The following is a 22,588-nucleotide window of genomic DNA, read 5'->3' as shown; positions in this document are numbered from 1 at the left end:
CTGTCCAATTACTTCCCATAGCATCATTTTCTTTTATAATATTTCATATACTGTTAAAATCATATCTTTTCCCTTTTCTACCTTATATAGTCAGAAATTAGAAGAAGCCGACTGTTTTTTCTCTTTATTCCGAGAGCATCTGTTGTAATGCCAGGACACATTGGGCACTTGATGATGGCTTATGGAGTGAAGGAAGAAACACCAAATAGAATAATTACGTTTTTATAAATTTAAAAACTGAAGAGTTTAAAATAATTTACAAGATGCAATAATTGCACATTTCAGCATTTCACATTTCACAGTATTTGACCTTTGGGAAGAAATGTTTTGTCTACTTTACAGAGAACACCCTGTTGGTTCAGAGTTGCATTTCCTCAAGCATAACACATCTTCTCACTTATGTATGTAAGAAGAAACCTAAGATAGTGCATGCATTATAGAAAGATGGAGAGACATACAGAATGACTGTTGGTGTAGCCAGTTTTAAAAGTTTTAATAGTTAAATATTACTGTCTAATATTGAACCTGACAAAATACAATAAATTGCTTGAAATTATTATCTATTTATTTCAGTGTGTGATTACAATGCAGCAACTTAGCAGTAATTAGCTGTAGTTCAAAAATTAAAACCATCAATTTGAATAATTTATGAGTGAACTCATTCTTTTCGCACTATTTTTTTTTTTTTTTTTGAGACGGAGTCTTGCTCTGTCCCCCAGGCTGGAGTGCAGTGGCGCGATCTCAGCTCACTGCAAGCTCCACTTCCCGGGTTCACGCCATTCTGCTGCCTCAGCCTCCCGAGTAGCTGGGACTACAGGCGCCCGCCAACATGCTCGGCTAATTTTTTGTATTTTTAGTAGAGACAGGGTTTCACCGTGTTAGCCAGAATGGTCTCGATCTCCTGACCTCGTGATCCGCCCACCTCGGCCTCCCGAAGTGCTGGGATTACAGGCTTGAGCCACCGCGCCCGGCCTTTTTCACACTATTTTATAGACTTTGAGGAAAATGCATTTGCCTGTATATAAAAAAATGAGATCTTGGATAATTAAAAATGGAGAGCAAGATGATTGATTTGTGAATGAACATTCTGTGTTGGGAGAAGTATGAATAACAAACAATAAAATTCCATAATTCAGGGAATGTATTTGGATTATATCAGAAAAATGGCACAGTATTATATTTTCCTTTTCTCAGATCTTATTTTTCTTTAGCTTCCAATATTATACACACAATCTTTAAACAATTAAGGTAACCTTAAAATTATTTTGGAAGGAGATAATCAGGCTTGTAATTACTGTTGACCTTATTATTTCTTGTCATTAACAGTTCCAAGTGAAAAACAAGCAAAAGCAAGTATGTTGAACAAAACTTTTAAAGAAGAGCATATTTGAGCAGCTTACTCATTTGAATTTTCTACTATAGACTATGCTAATGCTAATTTTGAGAATGGCTTACCAGCTTTTTGGTATGATTATTTGTTGTGCTGAATATGCAATATTACTTATCTCTGTCTTTTCTGTGAATTCATTGTTATTAAAATTTATCTATAGAGCTTTCATTTGTTAATTTGGCCACATCATAACCCCTTTGTGAAGTGTTATATTTTTATTTCTCATTTTGCAATATAATAAGTGATCTCTTCAGTACACATCAGACTGAATTATCCTAATGATTAATCAGTTGATCAAACCAGTAGGCTACCTAATTTGTCTACCATGAATATCCTGTCTCTAACGAAAGGTAGCCCCTCAACATTTTCTTAACCATTGCTCTTGGAATGTGACAATTCCCTATTCTTGGGTTATGAAGTATTAACTGATAACCATAACATACCGTGGCATTTGCAGCAATGGTAACTTTGACAATATGCTTAGGAAAAAATGCTGAGAAATTGTTGATATTTCTTAGTTTAATGAAGTACCTGACTGTTATTAATAAAAGTTATTTTAAGCGTAATGGAAAATATTTTGTCTTAGGAAGAAATATATAAGCTTTGTATATAGGATTTAGGTCAGTCCTCAGTTCTATGCATGACATCAATGTGCTTATATATTTTTTGAGAGGTTAGAGGTAAACAAGTACTGGTGATGCTACTAATACGTAAAACAAATGCATATGTTATTTAGTGCTGAGAGTTTTTTTTTGTTTTTTGTTTTTGTTTTTGTTTTTTTTGATGGAGTCTTGCTCTGTCACCAGGCTGGAGTGCAGTGGCGTGATCTTGGCTCACTGCACCTCTGCCTCCTGGGCTCAAGCGATTCTCCTGCCTAAGCCTCCCAAGTAGTTTTTGAGACATATTATGTCAATAGATACATCAGATAAAAATTGAAAAATATATTGAGTAGCTTGGTAGGAATGTCTTTTTTTAAAAAAAGTTACAGTTTGAAGTATACACATAGACATTGAGAACTTTACAAGAGAGGTTTAACGTGAATCTAAAATTCCATTTATATTTCCATGAAAAATTTTAGTTAAATGTAAAGCTGATTTGAACTCTATATTATGGAGTCTTTGCTATGCTGATACTTAGTCTGTAGAAATGCATAATCAAGAAAATATATCAAACAAATCTGATAATTTTGTAGCGCTGGGAGAGAGCTTTAGATTGAAGATTGTTCTGAAAATGAACATCTTCTTCCTAGAAAAATGTGACATATAGATAAAAATATTCATTTGCAATAAAAAAACTGTAAGTTCTGCTATCTATGAAACATACTATCCAATCAGGTTTTGAAGAGATCAGCATATTTTGCAGGAAATTAGCAAATTAGCTTGCCAAATCATCCTAAACCCAATATAAGTTTCAGAAGAGTTAATAGTCTACTCCCTATATGGTTGAGAGATTTGCACTTGACATGGACATTATCCTTCAACACAAAAATTAATTTGACATAATCCACAAACTGCTTAAATTATCTGATAACAAGGTGACCAGCCATTTTCCCAACTAAAAATATATTTTGGCACTGAAGTCATACAGCAGGAGAATTTTTACTCAGCTGCTACATACAGCAGGCTACTTATAAAGTTAATGCCTAAAACGAAAGTTACATATCATTACAGATACTATTGAAAAGCCTTTAAATCATCCATCTAGTATGGTGCACATAGTTTTCTGTATATAACCTGCACATTTGGGATATAATTTTACAGTATGTTAAGTTGTGGGAGCAAATGAGAGTGATAGAGAGAGATGATTTAACATAAACTATGTATTTATGTATGCAATTCCATAATATTGAATTTAAAGGGATAGATGAGATTGACAGAGTTAAAGTCAGTCCAAGAAAAATATAAAAGGGGATTTGTCATTAAGACCCGATTAAAGGAAATAACTGGAAAGTGGATTGAGTTTGTGATATGGGATTGTTTACTCTAGGTCCTGAGGAAACACCTGCAGTCACTGTAGGAAAAATACTGGAGGACATGGACAAGCTTGGGACGTACATCAACTTCAGAATAGAGCGTGTATTAGTCCATTTTCATGCTGCTGATAAAGACATATCCCACACTGGGCGATTTACCAAAGAAAGAGGTTTAATGAAGTGACAGCCCCACATGGCCGGGGTGGCCTCAATAATAGTGTGAGGCAAGGAGAAGCAAGTCACGTCTTACATGGGTGGTTGCAGGCAAAAAGAGAGCTTGTGTGGGGAAACTCCCATTTTTAAAACCATCAGCTCTCGTGAGACTTATTCACTATCATGAGAACAGCATGGGAAAGACTTGCCCCCATGATTCAATTACCTCCCACCGGGTCTCTTCCACAACGTGTGGGAATTGAAGATGAGATTCAGGTGGGGACACAGCCAAACCATATCATAGAGTCTCATGGTAACATGAGCTTCAAGAAAATGAAAACCTTTCAGATTACTGGTGCGATGCTAAAGAAGAGCACTCCACGCTTCCACATCGAAAGTTATGTGTCAGGGTGTGGTGTGGATGAAGAAAGGGTACCTTGGGCTAGGCAGGGATGCTGAACCTAGACTGACAATTTCTGCAAGTCAGCAAAGACTCCTTTCTTTATCATAGTGTAAGCAAAAATACCTCAACACATCCACCCCCCCACCTCCATTCCCCTTCATGTGCTTCTCCACACATTGGATAGTGACACAGAGTTTGACAATAAAATTAGTCATTTCCAAGCAGGAAGAGGACCCAGCAAGTAGACGTGTAGACTGTAGAGTACTTCATGGCTTTAACACTGTATATGGTGAATCTTCAAGAAGAAATATAGTAGACATTTTTTACTAAATATATGTGACCACATCACCCCTTTCTCTTTCAATGACCACATCAAGGATCACTATTTTTCAGGACCTTGGGTAGCACCATACCAGGTCACTTTATTCCATCTCAAGGACCTTAGGGCTAGGATCATGTATTCCATATGCATGGTCAGCCAGCCAGTGGTCAGTTTGAATTTTGAGGAAAATAACCACCAAAGCCCAGGATAAGGCCAAAATAAGTCATTTTTAACTCTGGATCTAATAATCAGGCATTTATTCCCCCTTGATTTTAGCATTGCACAGATTGGGTGTTATGTTCAGCCACCAAGTCTGGCTATATTTATCTCCTTAACCACACTTCGGTGTCTAAATGTGTGAGTCAGATATCTATCATCTAATCTACTAATACATGTCAGGATCATTTAGGAGACATCTGTATGAAGAATTTAAAAGTAAAGTCTCATTGAATTTATTCAGTTATATATGTTAGAAGAATATTTGGAGACAATTGCTCTTAATAAAATTGCATGTTTTTTTTTTTTTGACTCAGTATAAGTACTCTAGCATGGAAATGGCAAAAGTCTATGGGAAGATCTATAGGCCTGAACCAGCATGCTTGATATAAAAATGAGTTGTCTCTAGACCACACACTGCATGCCAAATATAATCTTGGTTGATCTATGTGTGATCTTAGTCAGTTAGAACAGTCTTGGTGTACTATATTGTCCTAGAATAATTATTACTTGCACCTCTTTTCACTTGCTCAGTTTTGTATTATATACTATATAATTACTAATAGTATCACAGCTGGTGCTGCCAGAATATATTCAAAACACCACTCATACAGCACTAGAGTGATGATTTTATGAGGTTTAAGTACCAGGAAAGGTAAGATGTGAGAGACCTGGGGCTGCCTTAGATGGTAGGGTAAGGTGTGCTTCTTGTTTAAAACTATGTGTAAAGATGAGGTTGGTGTCCTGAGTGCCAGCCCCAAACTGAAAAATGCCATGGTTCAGAGTCCAAGAATGTTCATCGAGGTGGACGCAAAGAGATCCAAGCTAGACTGATGAATACTGACAAAGGTAAAATCTAAGTTAACAATTAAGACATGAAGAGGCAGGGGAGAAAGGAACAGGATTTCAAATGGGAAACCAGAAATAAATTTTAGTATTTAAAATTGACATAATGAACACAGCAACATGGCACTATAAAGCATGGCTATTGAGATCAGGACTATTTATCCTAAGTGTTAGCAATAAAGCAGTCCCCAGATATTGTATTTTAAAGGGTAGAATGGTATTGGTGTAGATATAAACAAATTTCCAAATAGGACAGAAAAAAAGAGACTTAAAATACATCACACTTGAGCAAAAATCTGACATAAGAAAAAGCAGCCATTTCAGAGAGTCAGAGTGTGGATAGATTATTTTTAAATGTTGCTGATATAGCTGGTATTCAGTACAAAAATATAATTCTTATTTCATACAATTTTAAAATATCAGTTTCAAATGGTTCAAGAACTTAAATACTAAAGGCAAAACATGGCATAGTTTTTTTTAACCATAGCAAGATATATAGTTTCTTGAAATATGGGAGGATTTGAAAAACTAGATGTTCAAAATTCTATTCATACATTTAATAGCTGACATTTTATTGGATTAAAATTATGATCTTCAATTTATCAATAAATGCAATAAAGATAATGGACAAGCCACAAACTTGTAAAAAATACTTGTAACATGTTTAAATAGCAAGAGATTAATAGCAAAAAATAGATAAACAACTCCAAAAATTAAAAAGACAAAGACCTTGATAGACAACGGGCAGAAAAAAAAATGGGCACTAGATATAAGACTGCATTAAAAAAAGAAAAAATGCATATAAACGTATCAAAAGATGTTCAACCTCTAAGTAATAATGGAATTGTACTTAAAAGTACAAGATAATATTTTACATGAGACTAAATTTTCAAAATTAGAGAATAGGCTTATACTGGTGATGGTAGTGATACGGAGCCAAAGAAACTCTCGCATATGCTGCTGACGTGAATGCAGAATTTAGGGAGAAAAATGTGTCGTTTATCTAGGGTACATGCCTAGCAATTTCACTTCTATGAAAATTATTGCACATGTGCAAAAGGAGACACATGTGCAGGAATGTTCATAGCAGAATTATTTAGAAAACACAAAACTGGATGTGACCTAGTGTTCACTGGCAGGAGAATAAATCCATAGTTTGTAGACCAAACATTGGAATGCTAGACGGCAGTTAAAGTTAATCAACCACAGCTACTCATATCAGCATAGTTATATCTCAAAAAATCACACAAATTAAATAATACAGTTTAATTTCTGTAACGTTATCTCACTAAATATTATAATTTAATTTATATAAAATTATCTTACCTTTAGAGACAAATACATGTAATAAAAAACTCATAGAAAAATAAGGAAATAATTATTACAAAATATAGAACAACTGTAACTTTGAGATAGAGAAGCATGCAGTGCTAGTAGGACAAGTAAGAAATTTCAAAGGCCTCGGCAATATTCTATTTCTTAGGTGTGCAGGGGGTCACAAAGGTGAACATTCTTTATTGCTATTCATTAGAATGTGCACAAATGTTATATGCCTCCTGTTTATATGATATCTTTCACAATAAAACAGGTTTGAAAAATAGAGAGTGAGAGGATAGAAGTGTTGACAATGAGTGCAGCAGCTCTATGCAGAGAGATGAGGTAGCTGAAAATGTCATATAGAATTGAAGGATGTGGTTGTCTGTGGCTCTAAAGAGTGACAAGAGACATTGTGAAAGCATCAGTGAAGGAGAAAACTGATGAGGGATCAGATCGAAGCAATACTGGCAAGAACAAAGGCCTTGACTTGGCAAAAGGAGATGGGATCCAGAAAAAAATATGGAAGGATTGGTACTAAAATGGGGCAGGAAGTGATCACCTTTTGGAACTGTAAAGAAAAATGGATGAGTATGCACTGGTGAGGTAGTGGAACAGTGATGTAGTTTAGTCTGCCCCTATTTTCTCTATGAATTTCTCAACAGCAGCTTACTTTTATGTTGTAGGATGTTTAAGGAGGGAAGAGAATATTTTAAACATTTGTTAAGAGTATGAGAAAGCAACTTTACTGGGTCTGTGGTAATATAACTGGCCAGTGCTAAGTGATCTCATAAATGTGATCCACATTTGAAGTAAGGTCTGCTGCAGGGTGGGGGTCTTCCTTCAGCTTTGATGACTGCTCAGGTGGTAGGCATAAAGTACATTTGGTGTTTTGGCAGACATAGTGGGTTGATTTGTGCCTCCCACCAAAAGACATGTTGAAGCCCTACCCTGGTACCTGTGAATGTGACCTGATTTTGAAATAGGGTCTTCATAGATGTACTCAAGTTAAGATGAGGTCATGCTGGATTAGGGTGGGCCCTCAATCCGATGACTGGTATCCTTAAAAGAAGAGGAAATTTGGGACACACAGACGCATATAGAAGACTGCCACATGAACATAAAAACAGAAATTGCAGCGATGCAGCTTCAAGCCAAGGAATGCCAAGGGTTCCTGGCAACTAGTAGACTCTAGGAGGAGGCAAGGAAGGATTCTTCCCAAGATCCTTTAGAGGGAGCTTTCTAGGGTCCTGCCAACGCCTGAATTTTGGACTCCTAGCCTCTAGAACTGTGGAAAAATATATTTGTTTTGTATTTATCTACCCAACAGTTTTAAGGCAGTCCTAGGAAATTAATACAGCAGATGACTATAACAACAGAAAATACGTGAGCGATTTAACTATGGCTCATTTATGCAAAAGCTTGGTAAGATGTAAAGTGAGGATACGATGAAAATCTTGAAAAATGAGAAAGTGGCAAGAACAAGGAATGGAAGTATTAATGGGATCAGATACTGTATAATGGAAGTTCTTGTGTAAGTGAACTCTAAAGAGAAAAAATGGTGCCAAAGAATAGAATTTTTAAAATCAAAGTTGTGGCAATAAAGGAAAATTCTGAGGGTACAAATATAGTAGGAAATTACCAGAGAAGTGGGGTTTCTAGTTTTCTGAATTGAGGAGGCCAAGGTGGTCAGAGATCATGTAGTTGTATGAATTATGTATATCAGTGACTCCCAACCCTGGCAAAATGTTAGAGTATCTTGGAAATCTTAAAAACATACCAATACTCAGGGCTCATGCCAGACTCATTAACTTAGAATCTCAAAGCTCCATTGCCCACCCCAGATATCTGAATATCATAGGCTTAGAAAAACTCCCCAGTTTATTCTAAGGTGCAGACAGGGTTAAGAATGATTCTTAATAATATTCATAGTAGTAGTAGAGAGGCTGATAACTAGGTGCAAAAATAATCAATGAATGTCAGGATAGGCCACAAGACTGGTTGATGACAACAATGAAGAGGAGTAGAGACTGGTGCAACCTGATAGCATGTACTTCAAACAAACTGGGGTTTGGAGGAAGCAAGGAGATAATCCATGAAAAGCAATGAGAAGCAAAGAGGATATAAATATGCATTACTTCTATACACCTTGGTGTGTGGAGGATGGATAAACAAGCATTTTCCATTTTAGAAGACTACCATTAGGATGGGATACAATGGCCTTAGTGAGCTAGGATTTGGTTAAAGGAAGAAAGTAAAATGAACATTCTGAGAAGAGACTGAAGATACAGGAGTGACTGCTGCTGCTGGACAGAGGACAGACGAAGAGATTTGGAAGTAGGTCAGCTTCTAGGAGAAATACAGAGACATATGGACTCTGTTTTCTGCTAGAAGGCTGAAACTCATGGTAGTAACTGAGGTAAGCAGGGAAAGGACTCAGAGCAGGAATAGTCTTGACTGATTCATAGGGGAAATTTGGTAATCAGTTTCCAAAGTGCAGTCCAAATCAGGAGCCTAAACATCCCCTGGGAACTGGTTAGAAATGCAGGTTCTCAGAACATGCCTCCCACATACTGAATCAGACCTTTTGCGCTCAGCATCTGTTTCAATAGCCCTCCAGCGTGAAACTGATGCATGCTTAAGTTTAAGAACCACTGATGTAAAGTCTTTACCTGGAAGGTATAAAGCAGCCAGGAGTCTGTTCAATCTTGAAGCTCAGGGTGTTGAGATAGGTCGAAAAACAGGTTATTTTTGTCTCTTCTTGCCTGGGTTGAAATTGTGACACTTAGGGCATCTATCATTGTGGAATTAAAACCTGAAAGTGACATGAAGATCTCCTTCTGATGTCTGTTAAAAGCCAGGGGTTTGTGGCACAGAGACGATGAGGGGTGTAAAGGCTGGCCTTGTTTGATTTGGTTGTTCTCAGAGCATCAGTGCTGAGCATATATGGGTGAAGGGTGATACAAATAAATACCAATAAGAATAAAAATAAGAATATATATGACCAAGGGGAACAACCTCAACTAATCAAAAGTTTATAAAACGAGTAAATAAGACTTCGTGAAAATTCATGAGCTTATTATTATTATTATTATTTTATTTTATTTTCCTGTGGACTAGAGAAAACTTTGACTTTAACTAGCTTTGATCTGTGGTCCAATATTCTGTCCTAGCCCCAACATTTCAGATTATGACTTCAGGGCAGCTCTCCTGTCTTCCACTCTATTTAGAGAAACCAAAAGGCCACTTTTTGTCATTTTATTCTCTTTATATCTCTTGAGGAAATATTCAAATGAAATTTTCTATAATATTACAGCTAATCTTTTACAATGTAAAACTAATTCATTGAGGTCAAATATTGTTTGCTTGCAATCAGTATTAAACAACTTTTAGCAGACTCAATCATGATTAAAAGCTAAACAAACAAGCCCTTTTAAATGCTCTTCCCTATAATTCATATGTAACTTAAAATTTGTAGACTATGGCCGGGCGTGGTGGCTCATGCCTGTAATCCCAGCACTTTGGGAGGCTGAGGCGGGCGGATCACCTGAGGTCAGGAGTTCGAGACCAGCCTGGCCAACATGGTGAAACCCTGTCTCTACTAAACATACAAAAATTAGCCGGGCATGGTGGCGGGAGGTTGTAGTCCCAGCTACTAGGGAGGCTGGGGCAGGGGAATTGCTTGAACCTGGGAGGGAGAGGTTACAATGAGTCGAGATTGCACCACTGCATTCCAGCCTGGGCAACAAGAGCCAATCTCCATTTAAAAAAGAAAAAAATTGTAGACTAATAAATTAGTATTCCATTGTATTGAATGTGGCCTTAATTTTAAGAACCATTGATCTTAAAAGGTGGTCTATGGAATAAGCCACCTTGTTTTATGGTCACTACCTACATTTTTAAGATAATAGAGTTGCACCTTGGAAGAGAATTTTTTTATTGCTATTTAAGAAAGTTTATTAATTGAAAAAAACATGTAAGCACTTTGTATTTTGGCTTTCTCTACAGCTTGCTTTGCTCTCGTGTGCAACATACATTTTATCTTTAATTTTATTCTCAATAATACAAGAAGTGAATTTGGCAACACTAATATCCACTTCTCATTCCTTTAATATCTGAACTTGCAGAAACTGAACGAGCCAAAGAGGAGATTGGTGCTGCTTCAAGTAAAAAAGGTAAATGCAGCTTAAAGATAAAGATGTCATAACTATGACTTATTTCTGCTAAGGTTTCTAGCAATGTATTGTTTTGTGCTTAGAGAATAGCTCTATTTATTGATTTTACTAGTTCGTTGATATAGAAACAAACCTATTTTGCACAAGATTTTATCATTACTGTTCTAAAGCCTATAGTTTTATTCCTTTAGGACCATAAATTAAAGCTAGTTATGCTAGTCAAATTGCAAGTTAATTTTGAAAAATTATAGAAATGTAACTGTTTAAACTCCATAGGATCCCCATCATCTGGAGAGCATTTGAGTGCAACATACTGCCTTAAGAGATTAGGAATTGGGCCGGGCGCAGTGGCTCACGCTTGTAATCCCAGCACTTTGGGAGGCCGAGGCGGGCGGATCACGAGGTCAGGAGATCGAGACCACGGTGAAACCCCGTCTCTACTAAAAATACAAAAAAATTAGCCGGGCGTGGTGGCGGGTGCCTGTAGTCCCAGCTACTCGGAGAGGCTGAGGCAGGAGAATGGCATGAACCCGGGAGGCGGAGCTGGCAGTGAGCCGAGATTGCGCCACTGCACTCCAGCCTGGGCGACAGAGCGAGACTCCGTCTCAAAAAAAAAAAAAAAAAAGATTAGGAATCGAACAAATGAAACTTTAACTAAAAGTACTCACATGAACAAGATTCACTTTGTTCAAGAATGGTATAAAATTACGAAATGTATTAGATGAGATGCTGACTTGGAGACATTTTGCTTTAGGAAATATATTGGGAAGTCTGAAATGAAGTCAATAATGTAGGCAATGTCTTTGGAAGTATATCAAGAGACAATTTAATAAGCCTATCCTCAACATACACTTATGCATACACACACACAAACCTACACACACACCCTTGCACACATACTCCACTAAAACCACTTCTCCTAAAAGACAATTTTATTGCACATGCTTTATAAAGAAAACATATAACAGGATTGTAGGGAGATATAAAATATATATGACACATATTCACATACTCAATCCCAAACAATGTATACATATGAATATAAATGAATACAGGAATGTAACTTAATATCTAATATAAATTTATGTTTATTTGTAAATATAATATAAATTAATGTTAGCTATTCTATAAATTAATTTATTGATTATTTTATATATACATCTATCTCTAAGGGAAAGCAACAAAAAATAGATAGTGAATTCTTTAAGAAAAATATGAACTGTATTCACAGGTAATAATTAGAAGCAATTAAGTTATTGAAATTAATAGATGCTCTCTTTCAAATACAGCTCTATTATTCTGAATTTACAGTGGATAGGGCTAAAATCTGTTTCCTAGTCGTTTCTTTTTCTTATAATCTAATATTTGTGATGTCAATTTTTAGCTAGGTGATCATGATACATCTTTCATTGACGTCATTTGTACTATAAATGGCAGAGTAATTCATTTATCAGAAGTTATTGTTAATGTGGTGTCATATTCTGGAATTGACATTGCTCATTAAGTGAAATGTGGGTTAAACTTGTTTGCTTCAAAATGAGTAATTGTAGTAACAAGAAAAAACTGCGTCTTAATATAGTGTCAGAGAAGATCACTAACCTAGACATAGATACAGAGTTTCTGGGCCCAGTAAGTGGACTTAAGGCCAAGGCACTGATTTATGTTGAAAGGACAAAAGTGTGGCCAAATTATGTTCAAAAATTAGACAAAGCTAAAAGCAACAAGATGTCCAAGCAGCAGAAGATAGGTTTCTTTTGGAGTGAGATTTTATTTTTATTTTATTATTATTATTTTTTAATTTTTTGAGACAGTCTTGCTCTGTCACCAGGCTGCAGTGCAGCGGTACGATCTCCGCTCACTGTAACCCCCGCCTCCCAGGTTCAAGCAATTCTCAAGCAATTCTCTTGCCTCAGCCTCCTGAGTAGCTGGGACTACAGGTACGCACCATCACGCCCAGCTAATTTTTGTATTTTTAGTAGAGACAGGGTTTCACCATGTTGGCCAGGGTGGTCTCGATCTCTTGACATTGTGATCTGCCCACCTCAGCCTCTCAAAGTGTTGAAATTACAGGCGTGAGCCACCACGCCCGACTGGAATTAGATTTTATATACAGAGCCTTAGTGAATCCATGTCTGTGGAAGACAGTCTGGAGACACAGTTAAGAAGCAAAGGTTGAACTCCTGGTAGCTGATCCATAGCCTCTGTGCTCTGCGTCACTGGGAGCCTGGATATTGTTAGGAGAAAACCCTTGGCCAAATTATATTTAACAGAGTTTAACTGAGCAAAAAATGATTAATGAATTGGGCAGCTTCCTGAGCCAGAGTAGGCTCAGAGAAACTTCAGCAAAGCCCCGTGGTGAAAGGATTTATGGACAGAACAAGGAACATCACACACAGAAAAAGAAAGTGAGATACAGAAACAGCTAGATTGGTTACAGCTTGACCTTTGCCTTTTTTGGACACCGTTTGAACAGCTGGTTCCCTTTGGTTGGCCAAAACTTGGTGATTAGCACAAGAGTAGATTACAGCCTGTTTCTACCTCCATTTGGGTTCACTGTGTACAGAGAAACCTCTACGCCAAACTCAAAATATGTAAGGAGGCAACTTCAGGCTGGGCTTGATTGAACAGTATTTAGGGTAGAAATATAAGCTCACATGTATGGGGTTCAATAAGGGCAACTTGGAGTTAGCAGATAGACAGAACTGAAATTGAACCATCAATTAGTGAACTCACCAGAGTCCTCAACTAAGAATGGTCACTGAGTTTATAGAGTAGGGCCAGACATTTTGGTTGGGGTTAAGTAGACTTGCTTGTCAGGCTTAGAGGGAAGTGAAAGGAAATAAATTATCTACCTATTCACATACATTATTAACATCAACTACTTTGCTTCTAGTTGATCATAGATCTCATACCCCAATTCTCAATTTAAATATAATTCTACATATTGAGTTTATTTGCAACTACAGCACGAACAGAAATAAGTGTTCTTTTCAAAGCGACCATAGCTGTTTTGAAACTCATGAAGGGTTTTACCAATTTGACAAATTACAAACAAAAATCAAAGGATACTTTTCTCATTTGTCAAGTAACTTGTTCATCTCCTACCTCTCACTGACAGTCAGCCGTGCATGAAAAAATATATTGTTCTCATCATGTATTTACTTACCCAATCCCCAAATTCCACAATACTTAGCATACTTTACAACTTGTCCACCTCTAGCCTTTCACATGTGAGTAGAATAAGCAAGTATTATTCTTTGTTTTTAAGATATTACAAAATTGTTCTAAATCGAGGCTTAAACCAGGAACTGTGTGCAATGTTAAGTGGAAATTACTAATTTTGTAATTGTTTTAAAGTTTTTGAAGATGAATAATAATTTAATATTTTAAGGTGTTCACTGTAATGTGTCAATTTATCTGTAGCATAAATTGTCTTAAGCCTATTTTTAAGTCATATTTTATTTGGAGATACATAGTATTTAATCATTAATATGATATCAGCTTGCTAATTTATATCTGATTTTCACCTCGCAGTTTTCTAATCATTTTCATATTTACTCACCATATATTTATGGGTTATATATTATATGAAAAATCAAGAAAAATTTCAAATGTTAATATTGTTCTTGAGCAATTTAAAATACTAAAAATAGTTGAATATTAAGTCACTAAGTTGGCCTCGAGTTTTACTATCAATGAAAGTTTTTTGTATTACCATATTTCAAGGTCGAAAGCCATCAGGGTAGAGATATAGACACAGATAAAGTTCTACGGAAGTTAAAAAATTAATCTTACCTGGGGAAAAGACAATGTTTAGGGCAGAAGACAACTTTAGAGTTAAGCCTTAAATAAGAGATGGGGTTTTGCTATGTAAATGAGTTAGAAAAAAATATCCTGGGCATAGATTTCAGAGCAAGGCAAAGTGATACAAATTTGTAGTATGTATATGAGGAACAGCAATAATCTCAAGACCATTGTAGGAATTAATATAACCTGGGCTAATAATGCCGTAAAGGGCCTCATTTTAAAATTGGACTTTATTCCATGGGCAATTAGGGAGGTAATGAAAAATTGTAAGTATATAAATAACACTCAAACATATGTTTTAGGAAGAGTAACTGATAAAGGAAAATTTTGAAATAGGCAGATTAGGAAGATTCTCAACAATGTAGTGACAAGTATTAGGACCTGGACTAGGGCATTAGTTATGAGATTGGAAGAGAGAGAGATTATGTTAGCACTAATAAAGAAGTAGATTCAGGGGAATTTCACAACTGATGATAAGCTTTGGGAGGCAAGAAAAGAAAAATAATTTAATGACAATAGCGTTCTTTAGACTGGCTGCTAGAAGAATATTGTTAGTATTCTTAATAACAATGAAAAAGAAAAAGCGAAAGAGTTTGGAGAGAAAAGGCAACATTAATTTTACACAAATTTAAGTCAAAGTGCTAGTAGCACATGAAAGTAGCATCACATAGGTGGTTCTAGAAGTAAAACTAGAGCTCCAGACAATGATAAGCTGGAGATGTATACATTGGTGCCCTTTGCATGGAGGTAACTGAGCTAGTCACGATGAGATAAGGTAACATTTACATTTGCATTTGGGGAAAGAACAAGGAAAATCAAAGATAAAAGCAGACTAAAATAACTTCAGTAACTGCAGAAAAAAAATACTTTCAATAGCAAGGTGGTGGTCATGGGATTTGTCAGGTACATAATATATTAATAATTTTCAATACAGAATTCTCAGGGGAGTGACATCCAAAAAAATCTAAAGGGTGACAAATTGAATGAGGAATGAGGGAGTGAAGTATATGAGAAATGATGATGAAGATAGTTGGCTGGGAATAAAAAGAGTAGTAGCTGGTGTTTTTATTTAACCCATATCAGTCTCTCTCTCTTTTTTTATTATACTTTAAGTTCTGGGGTACATGTGCAAAACATGAAGTTTTGTTACATGGGTATACATGTGCCATGGTGGTTTGCTGAACCCATCAACCCGTCATCTACATTAGGTATTTCTCCTAATGCTATCCCTCCATTTGCCCCCCACCCACCAACAGGCCCCAGTGTGTGATGTTCCCCTCCCTGTTCTCATTGTTCAACTCCCACTTATGTGTGAGAACATGCAATGTTTGGTTTTCTGTTCTTGTGTTAGTTTGCTGAGAATGATGGTTTCCACTTTCATCCATGTCCCTGCAAAGGACATGAACTCATTGTTTTTTTATGGCTGCATAGTATTCTATGGTGTTCAACCATTGTGGAAGACAGTGTGGCAATTCCTCAAGGATCTAGAACCAGAAATACTATTTGACCCGGCAATCCTATTACTGGGTATATATACCTAAAGTATTATAAATCATTCTACATTAAAGACACATGCACACGTATGTTTATTGCGGCACTATTCACAATAGCAAAGACTTGGAACCAACCCAAATGTCCATCAATGATAGACTGGATAAAGAAAATGTGGCACATATCCATCTCTCTTTTAATCTCAGAGGTAGTGTTTCTCCTTCTCTTTAAGACCAGTTTCTCCAGTTTTTCCTTCCAAATCAATCATCCATCCCATTTTGTGGCATCCTCCTCTTTCTTGTTACTGGCATTGTTCCTCATCTTGAAAATGTTTTTTCTCTGATTCAAAATTACTTCTTTTCCTTGATTTACACCTCTCTCTCTCTCCTTGTCTCTCTCTGTCTCTCTCTCTCTCCTTGTCTCTCTCTGTCTCTCTCTCTCTCTCTCTTTCTCTCTGTCTCTCTACCACTTTATCTCCTTCCCATGTTAGCCAGCTTTCTGAATGCTGGAGTCCTAGTGCTGCCTCTGGCCTTCCACAAAGACTAAACTCCTGTCCCTACCATGCCACTGAAGCTCCAGCCAATGCTGATGACATCATCATTGCTAAGCCAACAGAACCCTTCCATCCTCATGTTACTAGAGTTCTCAGTTGCATTTATCACTTTGTCACTTCTCTAAACTTCTCTGTTGTTGGGCTACCATGACAATATAGTCTCCTGGTTCTCTCCATATGGCTGGCCTTTATTTCTGGCTACTTTGTGTTTTTTCTTTCATCTGTTGCCTCGTACTTGTTGGTGTTCCTCATAATTCATTATTAATCCTCTGAACTTCTCATTCTGTACCATTTCCTTTTGAGATATATCAGCTCTCAAAGTTGAAACTCTGCCCTATATCATGAAGTTTTTTCAATCCTGTGTCCGCATCTCAGAGTTTTTTTAATGAATTTCAGGCTTGTATGTTCAACTTCCCAATAAATATCTTCAAATTCACCTTCACAATAGCTAATGCATGCTGGGCTTAATACCTAGGTGATAGGTTGATAGGTACAGCAAACCACCATGGCACACATTTACCTATGTAACAAACCTGCACTTCCTGCACTTGTACCCTGAAACTTAAAAAAAAAAAAATTTTTTTTTTAAATTCCCCTTCACGGCCAGGCACAGTGGCTCATGCCTGTAATCCCAGCACTTTGGGAGGACGAGATGGGAGGATCATGAGGTCAGGAGATGGAGACCATCCTGGCTAACATGGTGAAACCCTGTCTCTACTAAAAATACAAAAAATTAGCCAGGCGTGGTGGCGGGTGCCTGTAATCCCAGCTACTCGGGAGGCTGAGGCAGGAGAAAGGAGTGAACCCAGGAGGCAGAGCTTGTGGTGAGCCTAGATCTGGCCACTGCCCTCCAGCCAGGGCGACAGAGTGAGACTCCGTCTCAAAAAAAAAAAAAAAAAAAAATCCCCTTCACATTCAATCTTTCTTAACCTAAACTCATTTTCTCTTTCCAACTTACTGTTTCTGTTTCTTGAGCATATTTTCTCTTATTTGTAGCCATTACTACCATACTAATTGAAGCCTTCATTGTCTTCTGCCAGAACCACTGAAATAACCTCATACTGCCCTCAGGTTTTAATTTTTATTCCACTAATATTCATCTAGTAGAACATCCCAATAGCCACAATAATTTAGTAAAACCACAAAACTGAATAAGCCACTTAAAATTTAATACTCTGTTCCCCTGTTTTCCATAAGATAAAATCCAAGCTTGTTAAAATGGCATATAGAGTGCCCCAAGAACTGGCTCCTATATCCTTTTCCAACTTCATCTTTAGACATGCCTTGTTTTCTGTGCTACAACAATCCTATAATGCTATGTTCATAATTCCGACTATGTTAGAAGACTGTAGGAAGATTGGAGCAGGAAGTGATAGCCTTGTGAACAGATTAAGTAGTTAACATCACCTGAGAATTAACGAGAAACCTCTGTCTCCACTTTCCACCATAATATGTATCCGGAGACTAAATTGATACAATATTTTTTCTTTCATAATTAGTGATTTATTGCAATGTTTCAGTCAATGACCTCTCCAGGCAGTACCTGTAAAATCTGAATAGATTATGGATAGTTCTTATATTTCCGGCAGTATCTTATATTTTTGGAAATAATAACATTCTATCTTTGGAAATAATAGTTTATTATGCTACGGCTGTAGGTCTACCTCTCGGAAGTAATATGTGTCATATGAGGGACACTTCAAATGGCATAATATTTTCTTACCACTCCTCACTTCCTCACCTCTATTCTAGCATACATCTCCCCCAAGTAAGTCTCACTTCTCTGTTTAAAAGTACTTATTAGGCGGGGCATGGTGGCTCACGCCTGTAATCCCAGTGCTTTGGGAGGCCAAGGCAGGTGGATCACCTGAGGTCAGGAGTTCAAGACCAGCCTGACGAACATGGTGAAACCCTGTCTCTACTAAAACAAAAAAAAAAAAACAAAACAAAATACAAAAAAATTAGCCAGGCATGGTGGCGGGCGCTTGTAATCTCAGCTACTCAGGAGGCTGAGGCAGGAGAATCGCTTGAACTCAGAAGGCAGAGGTTGCAGTGAGCCACGATTGCGCCATTACACTCCAGCCTGGGCGACAAGAGCAAAACTCCATTAAAAAAAAAAAAAAAAGTACCTGCTAATACTGCTAATAAAGGGCATACATCAGAGCCCCCATGGGTGATACAGAGAAAAAAGGGAGGGATGTCAATTGTATTGGAGAATTGGGTGCTGAAGGAAAATTGTAGGGAAGAATAGTGAAATAAAAGCCTAAAACTACATAAAACCAATGTCCCAGCTCCCAGTTTAGGTAAAGAATAGCCCTAATCTGGGCATTACATACCAAGTGTGTTAGCTGCTTTGTCTCCTTTACATTAGTTTCGATCTCTGAAGTAGTGAAATAAGAATCTATTTTTTTTTCTAAAATATGCTTCTACAAAAGTAGAAAAAAGAAAATTTCTTCACTCAGCACTAAAGGATATTCCAGATATCTTGTGGTATAGAAAGAGAAATTGATGATGGTCTTCTTTTGACTCTAAGCAGTTAAAAAATTCACTTACTTAGATGAGCTGTTTATTTCTAATGTTTGCTCTTCATAGAATTAGAATTGATGAATTTTACATTAGAACCAAAAATGAAAGGATCAACATTTTATGTGAAATGTCATCTTTTCTGTATAGATAATCAGCATTTCCAGTGACCTTTTCTGAGCAACAAAAAACGTAGCACTTTAAGGGACTAGCCTTCTCTATTTAATATGTGTGCCAGGAATTATGAACCCATCATTGAAAAGAAAACTAGAAAACTTGGTCTTTATATGTAAGTCACACTTCAGTTGTTTTCTGAGACATTTACCCTTCAGGGGATTCAATTAAAATAACTAAAAAATATGTATTTCCTAAACATACTTATAATGATTATTCTGAATAAAAGAATTATGAATAAGAATACCTACCTATGTGGCTCTATTATAGTTACAAATTGTCAGTGTTTTATTTCCGTGTTGATTTGAGACAGAACATTCATAGAATAGACTCAGGCACTACACATCTTACTAGCCTCTTATAGCGTACATTGTAAAGTGTAGCTCTAATTTGGCTTTCAAAGGTTTCTGCATTTGGTCCTATTCTCTACTTTTAGACTATCCCTTATCTCCTCTCTGGAAATCCTCTGCTCAAACTACACTTCCTCTAGGAACATCTAAGTCTTTCCCACTCCTTTGTCTTTCCTCATATATCATTGGCTATACCTAAAATCTCCTTTTCCAGGAAAACCACTAACATTGAAACTGATCTCTTTTCTCTCTCAACTGAAAATATTTATTATCAAGACATATCTTTTGTCAAGTGATATATTTAATTACAAAACAAATCTAAATTAATTATTATGTTAGGAACAATTCTAGGTGCTATGGTAAATGTAATAATACATTTCTAAGTATTCTATAAGTCAAAGGAAAAAGTGGAATTTTGGAGATCCAATGAACAAATGTATGATAAAATTTATATGCTTTTAGAAACATTCATCAGAAAAGAAAAAAAGGCTGAATAAAAGATAGCTAAGAAGTCAATATTTTTTAATTCATAAAATTAAACCCAAGGAAAGTAGAAGGAAGAGAAATAAATGAAAGAGCCAAAGCTATTTATTTCGAAATCAAATAGTACAACAGGAAAAGTCAAAATATTATTATCAATAAAATACAATAAAAATTATGAATGCTTACGAAAATATATTAAGAAAAACCATCATTCTCAGTGAACCATCTCAAGGACAAAAAACCAAACACTGCATATTCTCACTCATAGGTGGGAATTGAACAATGAGAACAAATGGACACAGGAAGGGGAACATCACACTCCGGGGACTGTTGTGGGGTGGGGGGAGGGGGGAGGGACAGCATTAGGAGATATATCTAATGCTAAATGACGAGTTAATGGGTGCAGCACACCAACATGGCACATGGATACATATGTAACAAACCTGCACATCGTGCACATGTACCCTAAAACTTAAAGTATAATAATAATAAAAAAACAGAGAAGGTACAAAATATCAATATCAGAAATAAAAAGGGATCATCACTACAGATTCTATAGATAATAAGCAAATAAAAAGATTTTCCAATAAACTAAAACATTTTAATAAAATTAAAATTTTAAATTTATTGTAATTCTATTCCTCTCCCTCAATTTTAGCCAGATGGTTTCACTGGTGAATTATTTTAAACATTTAAGAAAAAATTAGCACCAATCTGACATCAAATTTTCCAGAGAATAGAAAAAGAGGTAATATTCTCTCATTATATGGGGTTAGAATTACTGTAATACCAAAATTTAACTAGAGCAACAACTATATATATATATATATATATATATATATGTATATATACACATGTATCTATGTATGTGTGTGTGTATATATACATATATATACACATGTATATATGTGTGTGTGTGTGTATATATATATAAACTTCTTGTAAACCTAGAGGCATAGGTCTAAACAAAATATTAGCAGATTAAGTCTGCTAGGACATATGAAAGATAAAATGCAGTCAGGTTGGTTTAATTTCAGAAATGCAAGCTCAAAAAATTAAAATACACACAAATTGATGTAATTAGCCAGAATAAAAGGAAACTACATTCATCATAGTAGATGCATTTGATATAATTCATCACAAGAATAGAAACTTATTCTGATAAAACATCCGCAAAAACCATTAGCAAACATCATACCTAATGGAGGAAATTAAAGGTTTTCCCCCTGCTAATCAAAACAAAATAAGGATGTTTGCGATCACCACTTCCATCACACGCCATAGTGGGTTTTCCATCCAGTGCAGTAAAATCAGAAAAAGAAATCATAAATATGCAAATAGAGAAGTAAGAAATAAAACACGTTATTCGCAAATGATATGATTATCCACTTAAAAAATTCAAAGCAATCTATAGAGGAAAATTGCTACAACTGAGTGACTAGCAAGTTTTCTGCATAAAATGTCACATGAAACATAACTTTGCTTTAGAAATCCAGAGCAAAACTTTGGAAAATAAAGTGAAAGATGACTACAATGCTGTTCTAATATAATAGCATCAAATCCATAAAATATCTTGAAATAAATGTAACAAATTATAATGTTCTTGAAGATCTCTTATATTTTAACATATTTGAGAAATTAAGGAGTACAAAACTCAATGGAGGGATATTTTATGTTCACCAATCAGATGACTTGATTTTGTAAAGATATCAATTCTCAAAATGATATATTAATTCATCATAATCCCAGTCAAAATCCTAGCAGATTTCTTGTTGTTGCTATTGTTTTATTTAAATTGATAAGCTGACTCGATTTTCATATGAAAAAAGCAAATGTCTAAAAATAGCCAAGACAATCCTGAACAAGATCAAACTGGAAGGTTTGTAGTAGTAGATATCAAGAATTATCTTAAACCTACAGTAGTAATTAAGACTGAGTGGTATCCATAAGGAAAAAAGTGAACTTTTATCTCATACCGTACACCAATAATAATTCAGTGGATTATATTTCTAAATATAAATGATTAAAAATTATAGTGCTACCAGGAAAAAATGTGAAAAATTTAAAATATAACCGTGGTGGAGGCAAATCTTTTTAAATAGAATACAAAAAGTATTAGTTACAAAGGAAAGATTGATACATTGAATTTAATTATCATTAAAACTCCTGTTAGTGTAAACCAGAGAGAAAAAGATATAAGTGGAAGAAGACATTTACAGCATATGTATATATGTGTGTATGTGTATATATATATATATTTTTAAAAGACTCATTTAGAATATTACAAATGCATACAAATCAATTTAAAAAACATAAAGAAATTAGGCAAAAATCTAAAGAGTCACTCCACAGAAGAGGTTATCTAAATGCTGATAAGTATATGAAAAGCATGTGGCATTATTAGGTATCAGAAAAG

The 22,588-nt window shown here is 35.8% G+C and overlaps 1 protein-coding gene across 3 annotated transcripts in view; it reads left to right on the top strand.

The window, feature by feature from the left end:
* Positions 1-22,588, top strand: part of TRDN (triadin) — a 407,513-nt gene that overhangs the window by 253,684 nt on the left and 131,241 nt on the right. For all 3 annotated transcript variants that reach the window (XM_063621032.1, XM_055263048.2, XM_055263039.2), the window contains 2 exons: positions 1,327-1,353; positions 10,744-10,791. In XM_063621032.1, the coding sequence (XP_063477102.1) occupies positions 1,327-1,353; positions 10,744-10,791 (75 nt within the window). The remainder of the gene's footprint in view (positions 1-1,326; positions 1,354-10,743; positions 10,792-22,588) is intronic.

The sequence above is a fragment of the Symphalangus syndactylus genome, chromosome 2 (genome assembly GCF_028878055.3).
Source record: "Symphalangus syndactylus isolate Jambi chromosome 2, NHGRI_mSymSyn1-v2.1_pri, whole genome shotgun sequence".
Classification (NCBI taxonomy): domain Eukaryota; kingdom Metazoa; phylum Chordata; class Mammalia; order Primates; family Hylobatidae; genus Symphalangus; species Symphalangus syndactylus.
The sequence above is the reverse complement of the archived record's forward strand: the minus strand, read 5'-3'. Positions and strand labels throughout refer to the sequence as shown.